Raw genomic sequence first — 13,241 nt, forward strand, 5'->3', positions numbered from 1 at the left:
TGGACGATATCTTTATCGTTATAGTTATGCTGTGGACGATATCTTTATCGTTATAGTTATGCTGTGGACGATATCTTTATCATTATAGTTATGCTGTGGACGATATCTTTATCATTATAGTTATGCTGCGGACGATATCTTTATTGTTATATTTATGCTGCGGGCGATAGTTTATCGTTATAGTTATGCTGTGGACGATATCTTTATCGTTATAGTTATGCTGTGGACGATATCTTTATCATTATAGTTATGCTGTGGACGATATCTTTATCATTATAGTTATGCTGTGGACGATATCTTTATCATTATAGTTATGCTGTGGACGATATCTTTATCATTATAGTTATGCTGTGGACGATATCTTTATCATTATAGTTATGCTGCGGACGATATCGTTATTGTTATAGTTATGCTGCGGACGATATCTTTATTGTTATAGTTATGCTGCGGGCGATACTTTATTGTTGCAGTTATGCTGCGGGCGATATCGTTATTGTTATAGTTATGCTGCGGACGATATCTTTATCATTATAGTTATGCTGTGGACGATATCTTTATCATTATAGTTATGCTGTGGACGATATCTTTATCATTATAGTTATGCTGCGGACGATATCTTTATTGTTATATTTATGCTGCGGGCGATACTTTATTGTTGCAGTTATGCTGTGGGCGATATCTTTATCGTTATAGTTATGCTGCGGACGCTATCTTTACCGTTATAGTTATGCTGCGGACGATATCTTTACCGTTATAGTTATGCTGCGGACGCTATCTTTACCGTTATAGTTATGCTGCGGACGCTATCTTTACCGTTATAGTTATGCTGCGGACGATATCTTTACCGTTATAGTTATGCTGCGGGCGATATCTTTACCGTTATAGTTATGCTGCGGGCGATATCTTTACCGTTATAGTTATGCTGCGGGCGATATCTTTATTGTTATAGTTATGCTGCGGACGATATCTTTACCGTTATAGTTATGCTGCGGACGCTATCTTTACCGTTATAGTTATGCTGCGGACGATATCTTTACCGTTATAGTTATGCTGCGGGCGATATCTTTATTGTTATAGTTATGCTGCGGACGATATCTTTATTGTTATAGTTATGCTGTGGACGATATCGTTATTGTTGTAGTTATGCTGCGGGCGATATCTTTATTGTTATAGTTTTACTGCGGACGATATCTTTATCGTTATAGTTATGCTGCGGACGATACTTTATCGTTATAGTTATGCTGTGGACGATATTGTTATTGTTGCAATTATGCTGCGGGCGATATCTTTATCATTATAGTTATCGTCCTTGGTGTGAACAGGCCTTAACGCTGCTTGTTTAAATCAGAGATGCTAGTAAAACTTCTTTAGTAAATATGATGAAGTCAACTAAAAGTGCATAAAATCACTGCGATAATCATTTTCGCTCAGCCCTAGTTAGCATGTCACATTTGCACTTCCATTACACAAGAATCTCAGCCGTTGCTGAGCAACGTACAAAAAACATAAAATAAAGTTCTGGCGGCAAGACTATCGAGCATCAGGTGAAGAAATCTTTCGAGATGGCTTCCACAAAGTTGGGCGCCGACATCAGGATCCCAATCGTGCAGAGGATTGTAAAAATGGAGAACGCCATGAGGCACAAACGATCGATCACCGCCGCCGCAAACTTCCATTCGTTACACACGTTCTCGTCCTCGTCCTGGTCGCGGAATCGCTTGGCGATATACCTCACTTCCTCCAGAATTTTGGACAGTTCCAGTTCCAAAGCCCCACCTACGATGCCTCCACCGACCCCTCCCCTGATTCCAGCCCCGCCCCCTAGCGTCGGCACCGCCGCCCCCGGCAACAGCACGTCCTCCTCAGTGGACGCCATGAGACGCCCGCAGAGCACACTGTGAGAGTCGTGAGAGGAAGCGTAGTGGACGCCCTCCATACCTCTGAAGCCGATGTACAGCATGTTTCCGCTGGCGGGCTGCAGCGCCCCCTGGCTGACCGACAGCTCCACGCTGGACACACTGCCATGTCGAGGATGTTTGTTGTGGCAGGCCAGACGGATCCGTTCCTCGCCAGGCCGCCGCATGCGGAGGAACCAGGCACACCAGTTCAGGAGGAGAACTCGGGTCTAGACAACAAAACACAAGCATGAATGCAAATACTACCGTGTTTGGTGATTAGTTTGTTTGAGCACTATTTGCATAACTCAAAGATTCGCTGAGTCAATATGACTGAATCAATGCAGGTGAGTCATCATAATGCTATAGGGATTTCTGGAGGCGTACGCTGCTTCCTCCTAATTGGTGCTTGAATATTCATTGTAATTCTAGACAACGAAGGCCTGACATATATTTTTCAAGCAAAAATGGAAATTAATATTTCATGTTGGCTTGGTTAAGTGTGTGCCTAGAAGACAAAGTTGCATGAAGTTTGTTTCCTTGTGGCCAGTCTCATGCATTTGGTATAAATCGATTCTGATTCACATCACACCGTCCTCTGTAGAGTGAGGCAACCGGCGCTCGGAAAGACACTTTAACCTTCAACACTTTTACTGTGAATACAGAGAGTGAGGGAGGCTGTTGTAACTTTACGTTTTATTATTAATAATTCATTTTTTTATAATAATAAAGCATTAAACACATATACAGTGCCTCCCAAAATTATTTGGACATTTATTTCACAAATTAAAATATAATGTATGGAATAAAAACAAAATACTAAATAAAATAAAAAATAAAAATGTTTATAAATATATTTATAAAATAAAAATAAATAAAATAATATAATAATAATATAAATATTCTAATAAATATATTATAATAAAAATAATCAAATATATAAATAAATATATAAGTACATTTAAATATTTGTAGCAAAAAATACACATAAAAATACACACAATTCAAAATATATCAATAATGTATTAAACAAAAATGAAACAAACAAACAAATGGGATAAACAAACAAACAAACAAATAAATAAATGCTTTAGTAATGTAAAGATTTTGTAGCAAAAATTAAAAATATATTAATAATATATGAAACAATACTAAATAAAAAGTGAAAAACAAAATAAAGAAATAAAAAACTAACTAATAAACAAACAATAAAAATTTATATATTAACAAATAAATAAATGCTTTTAAATAGAAAAAATTAAAAATACACACAAAAATTAAAAATATATTAATGTATTAATTAAAATGAAATAAAAAGCTAAACAAATAAATAAAAAAGGATATTTAATTAATTAATCAATTAATGTTTCAGTAATGTAAAGCTTTATAGCAAAAATTAAAAAAATCATTAAAAATATATCAAAAATGTATAAAACAAAATACTAAATAAAAAGTGAAACAAATAAATAATAAATAAATAAAAAATGTCATGAATTAATAAGCAAACAAATAAATAAATGCTTTGGTAATGTAAAGCTTAAGTAGCAAAAATAAAAAATACATGCAATTAATATTGAAATTTAAACAAAACACTTATAAAACAGAAAAATTAAACAAACTGATAGTGATGGAGATCTTTTCTCTTACCCATCGTGGCATCTTCGCTCCGTCGGGATCGTGATAGTGATACTGCAACACCAGGACTGTAGCGATGACTGACAGACCCACAATCACCATGGTGGTCGCAAAATATTGAGCTGAAACACACACACACACACACACACACACACACACACACACACACACACAGCTGACGGTCAGCATCTCTCAAGAAAGGGTTTCTTTACGCAAATTGAATCCACAGAAATCCCTGCGTGTAGATGAAGCATTCATGAGATCTTCAGCGATGTGTGTCTGAGCCGTGAGAAAACCAACTGTGCCATTACAAAACGTCAAGCTTCAGTGAACCCAATCTAATCAGATCCCGAACCCTCGAGAATCCCTCACTCCGGCACATTTCAATAAACGAGTGTAAGTAAAACCACAAATTATTTGAACTGATTTATCATAATAGGTGGAGGGTGAATCATTCAGCGAATAAATGATTAAAATAAAGTCACGTGACACCAGTTTAGATTCCAGACAGTATCTTCACAAACTTGGTTACAAAAACATAAGCAGTCGATATGAAAATGGTCTTTTTCTTTGACGTTATTTAATAGGTTTTCCCTCTCTACATTAGGGAACAGACAAATAACATCTGCAGGCAGCAGGGATCGCTTCGCCTCGACGGGCCGTTTCAGGGTGAATGATTGTACTCGTTTCTAACAGGCCCGTTTGCGGACGATACATAACCATGAATGTGACAAATGCACTTTGCGGCTTCTCGATTCTCAGGGTCTCTAAAGAAGCAGCCGTCATTTCTCTCCATCTGTGCCAGTCATTTCCATCTGTTTAAACCGACATGTCGCTGACAAGTCCCGCCCCCCTCGCCGTGATGGACAGCTTCACTCACCAATCAGAGGCACTGAATCTGATGTGGCAGGCATGATCTCGGCCACCAGGAGCATGAAGACGGTGAGCGACAGCAACACTGTGATTCCTGTCATAAAACACAAATATTCTGATAATTATTAAATCAGCCAATTTCTGAAAGTAATGAACCTCTTTAGGCTGTGCGTCACATTGTGCCGCAACAACAGGCATTATTTATCATGGTAAAATTAGTGTAATGCTCAGCCTCGAGTGCTTTATTGCATTAATACAATCCATAGACAAACATCAGCATCTATCATAAGTTTTCACTCTTCTGTACGCTGAGGAAACAAGATCACTTGAGTTACGCCTGGATTCTCTGAATGAGGGCAGAGATGAACTGTCTCACTTCTGCAACGTCAAACACATCTTAATGAAGTCCACAGATCAATACAGCAGTCGTATCAAGCCTTCCAGACTGATACAGTGATTTGAGCTCATTAACTCGACCAGCAACGTCAAACACACGCTTCTGGATGTTTGTGGTGTTGTTTTAGACTGGATGAAATATCTGTGTCTCCCTTCAACTGTGTTTGTCGATTCCAGAGCATTTCTTAAAGTGTGCCAGTGACTCAAACTACTGGACAACATCCAAACACACACACACACACACACACACACACACACACACACACACACACACACACAAACAAACAAACACACACATACACACACACACACACACACACACACACACACACACACACACACACACACAAACAAACAAACAAACACACACACACACACACACACACACTTCATCTCAGTTCACTGTATCTCAACAGGGTTCGTACTCATAAACACAGACCAGACCTCAAAACACTTCTGGAGCATACAATATAATATTATAATATTTTTTATTGCCAGACTGAGTCTGAAATCTTTTTTGCATAACAGTATTTATGTTCACAATTACTCAACAAACAATCAACAAACTATCAAACAAATTCATTCACTCAATCCTCACATTACACATTACAGTCACATAATACAAAAATTCTACATTATACATTCCCTTCTCATTCCTCCTGCCTGGAACCTCTAAAACACACAAACACTCACACGTTGGGTCAAAACACCCTTGCAACTGCATAGCAGCACCCTGACAACCATCCATAACACCCTAGTAAACACAAAGTAACACCCTGTCAATGCCTCATAACACCCTAGCAACTGCATAGCAACACCCTGTCAACCCCCATAACACCCTAGTAAACACAAAGTAACACCCTGTCAATGCCTCATAACACCCTAGTAACTGCATAGTAACACCCTGTCAACCCCCATAAAACCCTAGCAAATGCATAGCAACACCCTGTCAACCCCCATAACACCCTAGTAACTGCAGAGCAACACCCTAGCAAACCCCCATAAAACCCTAGCAAATGCATAGCAACACCCTGTCAACCCCCATAACACCCTAGTAAACACATAGCAACACCCTGTCAATGCCTCATAACACCCTAGTAACTGCATAGCAACACCCTGTCAACCCCCATAACACCCTAGTAAACACATAGCAACACACTGTCAATGCCTCATAACACCCTAGCAACTGCATAGCAACACCCTGTCAACCCCCATAACACCCTAGTAAACACAAAGTAACACCCTGTCAATGCCTCATAACACCCTAGCAACTGCATAGCAACACCCTGTCAACCCCCATAACACCCTAGTAAACACATAGCAACACCCTGTCAATGCCTCATAACACCCTAGTAACTGCAGAGCAACACCCTAGCAAACCCCCATAAAACCCTAGCAAATGCATAGCAACACCCTGTCAACCCCCATAATGATTCTCTTGCATCTTGTTTAGAGAAACATTTAGTTAAATATTGCTGTTCGTCACTATGTTTCAACCCCTTTGTACAAATCTGAGGGAAATTCAGTAACCCACATTGCAATGCGCTGGATTCCCATTTCAAATAAACCGGAAGCAATATTGAATGTGCTTTTTTAACTTCTACTAAAAACACTATTTGAGTGGACTGACAAAAGTTTCGATGCAAAATTTGATCAAATTATTTTAAAATGTCATAGCACAATGCATACAGTCTCACATACTATTCTTCAAAAATAGTATGCATTATACAGTACAGACTGCGCAGTATGCACTACACTGGTATTATAGATGGAGCCAATGAGGGATGCCACACACACACAGAGAACTAAGACACCATGAAATTAAGGACACACACTGAGCATTAGACGCTCTTGTATTGCAAAATCAGCTGCTCTTGTTTGCTGAATTCAAACCCATTTATCAGCAAGAGCAGACTTTTTCTCAGGAGAAACATCTGAGAAGTAAAAACCTCAGAAAAAGTCTCCATTTAATCTCACTAATCATATTAAAGAGATGTGTGTTTTGTATGCGTCTCACCCAGCGATATCTTCTCTCCAGAGTCAGCGGGCAGCAGAAACACCAGCAGTGCAAGAGTGGAGATGAGGACGCATGGAATGAGGAGATTGAGCCCGTAGTACAGCGTCCTCCTCCTCATGACCACGGTGAAGGTGACGTCAGGGTACGGCTCCTTACAGCAGTCGTAGAACTTCTCATTCCTCCTGCCTGGAACCTCTACAACACACACACACACACACAGTTCAGAACATCCTAGAACATCAACCCCCCATAACCCCCCCATAACATCCTAGCAACTGTATAGCAACACACTGGCAACCATACCCTAGCAGCCGTATAGCAACACCCTGTCAACCCCCCATAACACCCTAGAAACTGCATAGCAACACCCTGGCAACCCTTCCATAACACCCTAGCAACTACATAGCAACACCCTGTCAACCCATCCATAACACCTTAGCAACTGTACAGCAACACCCTGTCAACCCGCATAACACCCTAGCAACTGGATAGCAACACCCTGGCAACCACACATAAAACCCTAGCAAACGAATAGCAACACCCTGTCAACCTCATAACACCCTAGCAGCCACATAGCAACAACCTGTGAACCCCATAACACCTTAGCAACTACAGAGCAACACCCTGTCAACCCGCAGAACACCCTAGCAAATGGATAGCAATACCCTGGAAACCACCCATAAAACCCTAGCAAATGGATAGCAACACCCTGGTGACCCCCCATAACACCCTAGCAGCCACATAGCAACACCCTGTCAACCCCCATAACACCTTAACAAATGCATAGCAACACCCTGTCAACCCTATAACACCCTAGCAACTCCATAGCAACACCCTGTCATAACACCCCAGCAGGTGCATAGCAACACCCTGGCAACCACTTATATAATCCTAGCAACCACTTATTAACACCCTGGCAAGCCTCCATAACACCCTAGCAGCCATATAGCAACACCCTGTCAACCCCCCCATAACACCCTAGAAACTGCATAGCAAGACTCTGCAACTATCCATAACACACTAGCAAACGCATAGCAACACCCTGGCAACCACCCATTAAACAAACAGAATACTGAATCAAAAACAACAGATTCTTTATTTATCACTAAAGCATTGACTTTCATTGATTATTATCAATAAACACCTTCACTTACTACAGGAAACCATTTATTTTTTGTCAGGTTTGGTTCTTCTCGGTAAGTGTGCACTTTGCAGAAATATTGTTGTTATGAGAACAGAATTCATGCCCATCAGGATCTTTAGTGCTGTGCGATACAGAATCAGGACGTCTGAGTGATCTCTCCACTCTTCTGCACACATGTGAGGGGATTTATTCTCCTGAGGTGGACGGCTACTGTACACATCACTTTCAATTACACTGAGGCCACGGCCCATTAGTCAAAGTTCCATCCAATCAGCAGCCTCGATCAGACCATCACTGATCTCCTGGTGGAAAAACACTGACATGATCTCCAATAGATAAGATGATCTGCTAAAGTCATTATGAAGCGGAATAGCAACCACTTGAAGATATTTCATAGTTATATATATATATAATATATATATATATATATATAAATATATAAATACATGTTCTTGATCCAAGCCAGAGGATTATAATATGTCCCCGAGTCCCATCTTCACGCATGTGCTTTATGAGGTCAGCTAATTATTGTTCTGTTCATTTTTTTTATGTAACACTCAAATGACAGAAACTCTCCACAGCTTCTGGCGCTCATAATCTGCACAAATAATTTTCTGGAAGACAGAAATGTCAGATCCTTATCAGGGCATCATCATGTGAAATGCTGATTATTTACAAACGGATGATTTCACATGTAGTTCTGAGGGACGGAGAGTGTTGAAAATCTCTGCTTCATCTTTGTGTGTGTGTATGAAATTATGCATAACAGACACTATTATGTAAAACTTGTTTGTTTTCATCCAGTGTTACTGAACATCTGCCTCAAATCACACGTCTCACCTAAAACTAAAAAAACAAAACTACACTCTAAAAAATGCTGGGTTGTTTCAGTCGATGTTTGGGTCAAATATGGACAAACCCAATAAATAAAATAATATTTATATTAATTGGAATAAAATAATAAAAATAACTTAAACTAAATGAAAATTAGAAATGTTGAAGTACTAAAATTACTAAAACTAAAACAGAAATAAAAATGAATTATACATTTATAAAAACTAATATAAATGACAAAAACACAACAGAATTATTAAAACTGTAAAACTAAAGTTAAAATTTTTTTTAACTTTAAGCTGAAATAATAAAATTACTAAAACTAAAATTGAAATAAAAATGAATAAAAACTAATTAAACTTAAAAATTAAGAAATGACAAAATTATTAAGACTACAACTATTTAAAATATTAATAAATACTATAATTATCTATTAATTAATAAATAACAACACTGTTCTGGACAACAGTACAACAGTAATATCATGTGTTTTTGGGCATTTACCATAGTACTAGCATGGTATTTTTTGCAGTATGTTACATTACAACATAAATAACATGGTATATGATTATGTTTATCATTCAGTATCACTGTGTGAAACTCACCAACCAGGTCCCATTCGCCATTAGCGATGTATCCGGTGATATCCGCCTCCAACATCTGCAGGTCCAGAGACCATCCTCCATACGTCCACGAGCCGAACTTCAGATCGCAGCGCTGAACGTCGAACGGGAACCAGCGCACGTCGATGTAGCACGTGCTCTTAAAGATACCTTAACAGCAGACGCATTAGAGTCAAGTCAAGTCCGCTTGAGTTCAATACACAGCGATGCCACACAAAAAACATTTTGGTTCCCAAATGAAGAAAGAACCATTTTTTCTTAGATTGAAGAATATTTTAAAAATCTAAAGAATCTTTTGTGGAACGGAAAGGTTCTATTCTGTACTTTCAGACTGAGACTTGTGTGTGTGTGTGTGTGTGTGTATTGATTTCTGTCAGTAGACGAGCGGCTGCTTCCTCACAGTAATTGAAACAACAAGCTAAGAGGTGAAAGTGTGTGTTTGTGTGTTTTCCAGGTGACAGGTGAGTTAAGGTCACCCTGAACCCTGTTAACTCCACTAAGGATAAATGCCACTGCCGCTGTCTTCAGGTCATGTCGCAATGATTGCATTTATGAAACGAGCGCACGTGAACAGCGCAACAATGTTGCAATGACCTGTGGAAACTCAGGATTTACTTTGAGCCTTGGCTAGGATGATAAAAATAAATCAGGACAGGCTGGAGACATGGTGCTGAGGATGGAAACAGTTTAACAGATTGCCAGAAGTGAGTAGGTACATTTTTATAACCTATTAGACAGTTTAAATTACTTTTTTTGTCGGATGGAACTTTCTGTATTTTGGAACTTTTGGTATTTTGGAACTTTAAATATTTTGGAACTTTCTGTTTATACTTTATATATTTATATATTTTGGAACATTCTTTATTTGGAACTTTTAAGACTATATTACATTTTGAGATACAGAAATTTATCCAAAGAAATGTATTTTGGAACTTTATATATTTTGGGACCTTGTATATTTTGGAACTTAATATATTTGGGACTTTATATATTTTGGGACTTTAGATATTTTGGAACTTTAGATATTTTTAAACTATATATTTTGGAACTTTAGATATTTTTAAACTATATATTTTGGAACTTTAGATATTTTGGGACTTTACATATTTGGGACTTTATATATTTTGGAACTTTAGATATTTTTAAACTATATATTTTGGAACTTTAGATATTTTGGGACTTTACATATTTGGGACTTTAGATATTTTGGAACTTTAGATATTTTTAAACTATATAATTTGGAACTTTAGATATTTTGGGACTTTAGATATTTTTAAACTATATATTTTGGAACTTTAGATATTTTGGGACTTTACATATTTTGGAACTTTACATATTTGGGACTTTATATATTTTGGAACTTAAGAAATTTTTAAACTATATATTTTGGAACTTTAGATATTTTGGGACTTTACATATTTGGGACTTCATATATTTTGGAACTTTAGATATTTTGAAACTATATATATTTGGGATTTTATATATTTTGGAACTTTAGATATTTTGGGACTTTATATATTTTGGAACTTTATATATTTTGAAACTATACATTTTGGAACTTTAGATATTTTGGAACTTTAGATATTTTGGAACTTTAGATATTTTGGAACTTTAGATATTTTGGAACTTTATATATTTTGGAACTATATATTTTGGAACTATATATTTTGGAACTTTAGATATTTTGGAACTTTATATATTTGGTACTTTATATATTTTGGAACTTTATATATTTTGGAACTATATATTTTGGAACTATATATTTTGGAACTTTAGATATTTTGGGACTTTACATATTTGGGACTTTATATATTTTGGAACTTTAGATATTTTTAAACTATATATTTTGGAACTTTAGATATTTTGGGACTTTACATATTTGGGACTTTAGATATTTTGGAACTTTAGATATTTTTAAACTATATAATTTGGAACTTTAGATATTTTGGGACTTTAGATATTTTGGAACTTTAGATATTTTTAAACTATATATTTTGGAACTTTAGATATTTTGGGACTTTACATATTTGGGACTTTATATATTTTGGAACTTTACATATTTGGGACTTTATATATTTTGGAACTTAAGAAATTTTTAAACTATATATTTTGGAACTTTAGATATTTTGGGACTTTACATATTTGGGACTTCATATATTTTGGAACTTTAGATATTTTGAAACTATATATATTTGGGATTTTATATATTTTGGAACTTTAGATATTTTGGGACTTTATATATTTTGGAACTTTATATATTTTGAAACTATATATTTTGGAACTATATATTTTGGAACTATATATTTTGGAACTTTAGATATTTTGGAACTTTAGATATTTTGGAACTTTATATATTTGGTACTTTATATATTTTGGAACTTTATATATTTTGAAACTATATATTTTGGAACTATAGATATTTTGGAACTTTATATATTTGGTACTTTATATATTTTGGAACTTTATATATTTTGGAACTATATATTTTGGAACTATATATTTTGGAACTTTAGATATTTTGGGACTTTAGATATTTTGGGACTTTAGATATTTTGGGACTTTAGATATTTTGAAACTATATATTTTGGAACTATATATTTTGGAACTTTAGATATTTTGGAACTTTAGATATTTTGGAACTTTATATATTTGGTACTTTATATATTTTGGAACTTTATATATTTTGAAACTATATATTTTGGAACTATAGATATTTTGGAACTTTATATATTTGGTACTTTATATATTTTGGAACTTTATATATTTTGGAACTATATATTTTGGAACTATATATTTTGGAACTTTAGATATTTTGGGACGTCATATATTTTGGGATGTCATATATTTTGGGACTTTAGATATTTTTAAACTATATATTTTGGAACTTTATATATTTGGGACTTTATATATTTTGGAACTTTAGATATTTTGAAACTATATATTTTGGAACTTTACATATTTGGGACTTTAGATATTTTGGAACTTTAGATATTTTGAAACTTTAGATATTTTTAAACTAGATATTTTGGAACTTTATATATTTTGAGACTTTATATATTTTGGAACTTTAGATATTTTGGGACTTTCTGTATTTTGGAAAGCAACAATTAATAAAACTATAATAAAATTAAAATAAAAACTAAAAAGTCAAAAATTCATAAAACAAAATCAATCTTACAATTGTATGATAGAAACCGTGTTGTTATTGTTAACTAAAACTACTAAAATTTTTCTACTAAAATTACCACTAAAATTTTTTGAAATAAAGCTGAAATAAAATAAAATATAAATATAAGATGAAAAACTTAAACTTAAAAAGCTACATATGTTGCATTGGCAACTGAACTGAAATTAAGTTGAAGAACTAAAATGACAAAAACTAAAGCTGAAAATAAAAAATTGAGAGAACTTTACACTTAAGACTTTACAATAAGTTTCCATTAATTGTTAGTACATTAACTTTAACAATGATCAATACATTTGTTACATTATTTATTAATTGTTTTAATGTTAGTTAAAACTACTACTGTTCATTATTAGTTCATGTTAGCTCAGGTCTATTAAATAATATTAACAGATACAACTTTTGATTTTAGTAATTGTTGAAATGAACACTAACTTATATTAGTAAATGCTGTAGAAGTATTGTTCATTGTTAGTTAATATTGCAGTCAACTACTGTTAACAAATGAAACCTTACTGTAAAGCGTGACCAAAAAAACTAATAAAAATGACACACACACAACAAAATGACTAAAAACTTAAACTAAAATTAAAATTAAAACTTATGAAAACTTTTAAATATATATATTTTTTTGAAAATT

The 13,241-nt window shown here is 35.0% G+C and overlaps 1 protein-coding gene across 1 annotated transcript in view; it reads right to left on the reverse strand.

Moving 5' to 3' along the window:
- Positions 1–329: 329 nt before the first annotated feature.
- LOC125247708 (neuronal acetylcholine receptor subunit alpha-7) overlaps positions 330–13,241 on the reverse strand; it is a 32,606-nt gene continuing 19,694 nt past the window's right edge. The window contains exons 6-10 of the mRNA XM_048159158.1: positions 9,400–9,567; positions 6,817–7,011; positions 4,411–4,497; positions 3,543–3,652; positions 330–2,125 (exon numbers count right to left, since the gene is read on the reverse strand). Of these exons, the coding sequence (XP_048015115.1) occupies positions 1,541–2,125; positions 3,543–3,652; positions 4,411–4,497; positions 6,817–7,011; positions 9,400–9,567 (1,145 nt within the window). The 3' untranslated portion in view covers positions 330–1,540. The remainder of the gene's footprint in view (positions 2,126–3,542; positions 3,653–4,410; positions 4,498–6,816; positions 7,012–9,399; positions 9,568–13,241) is intronic.

This window comes from Megalobrama amblycephala, linkage group LG15 (genome assembly GCF_018812025.1).
Source record: "Megalobrama amblycephala isolate DHTTF-2021 linkage group LG15, ASM1881202v1, whole genome shotgun sequence".
Classification (NCBI taxonomy): domain Eukaryota; kingdom Metazoa; phylum Chordata; class Actinopteri; order Cypriniformes; family Xenocyprididae; genus Megalobrama; species Megalobrama amblycephala.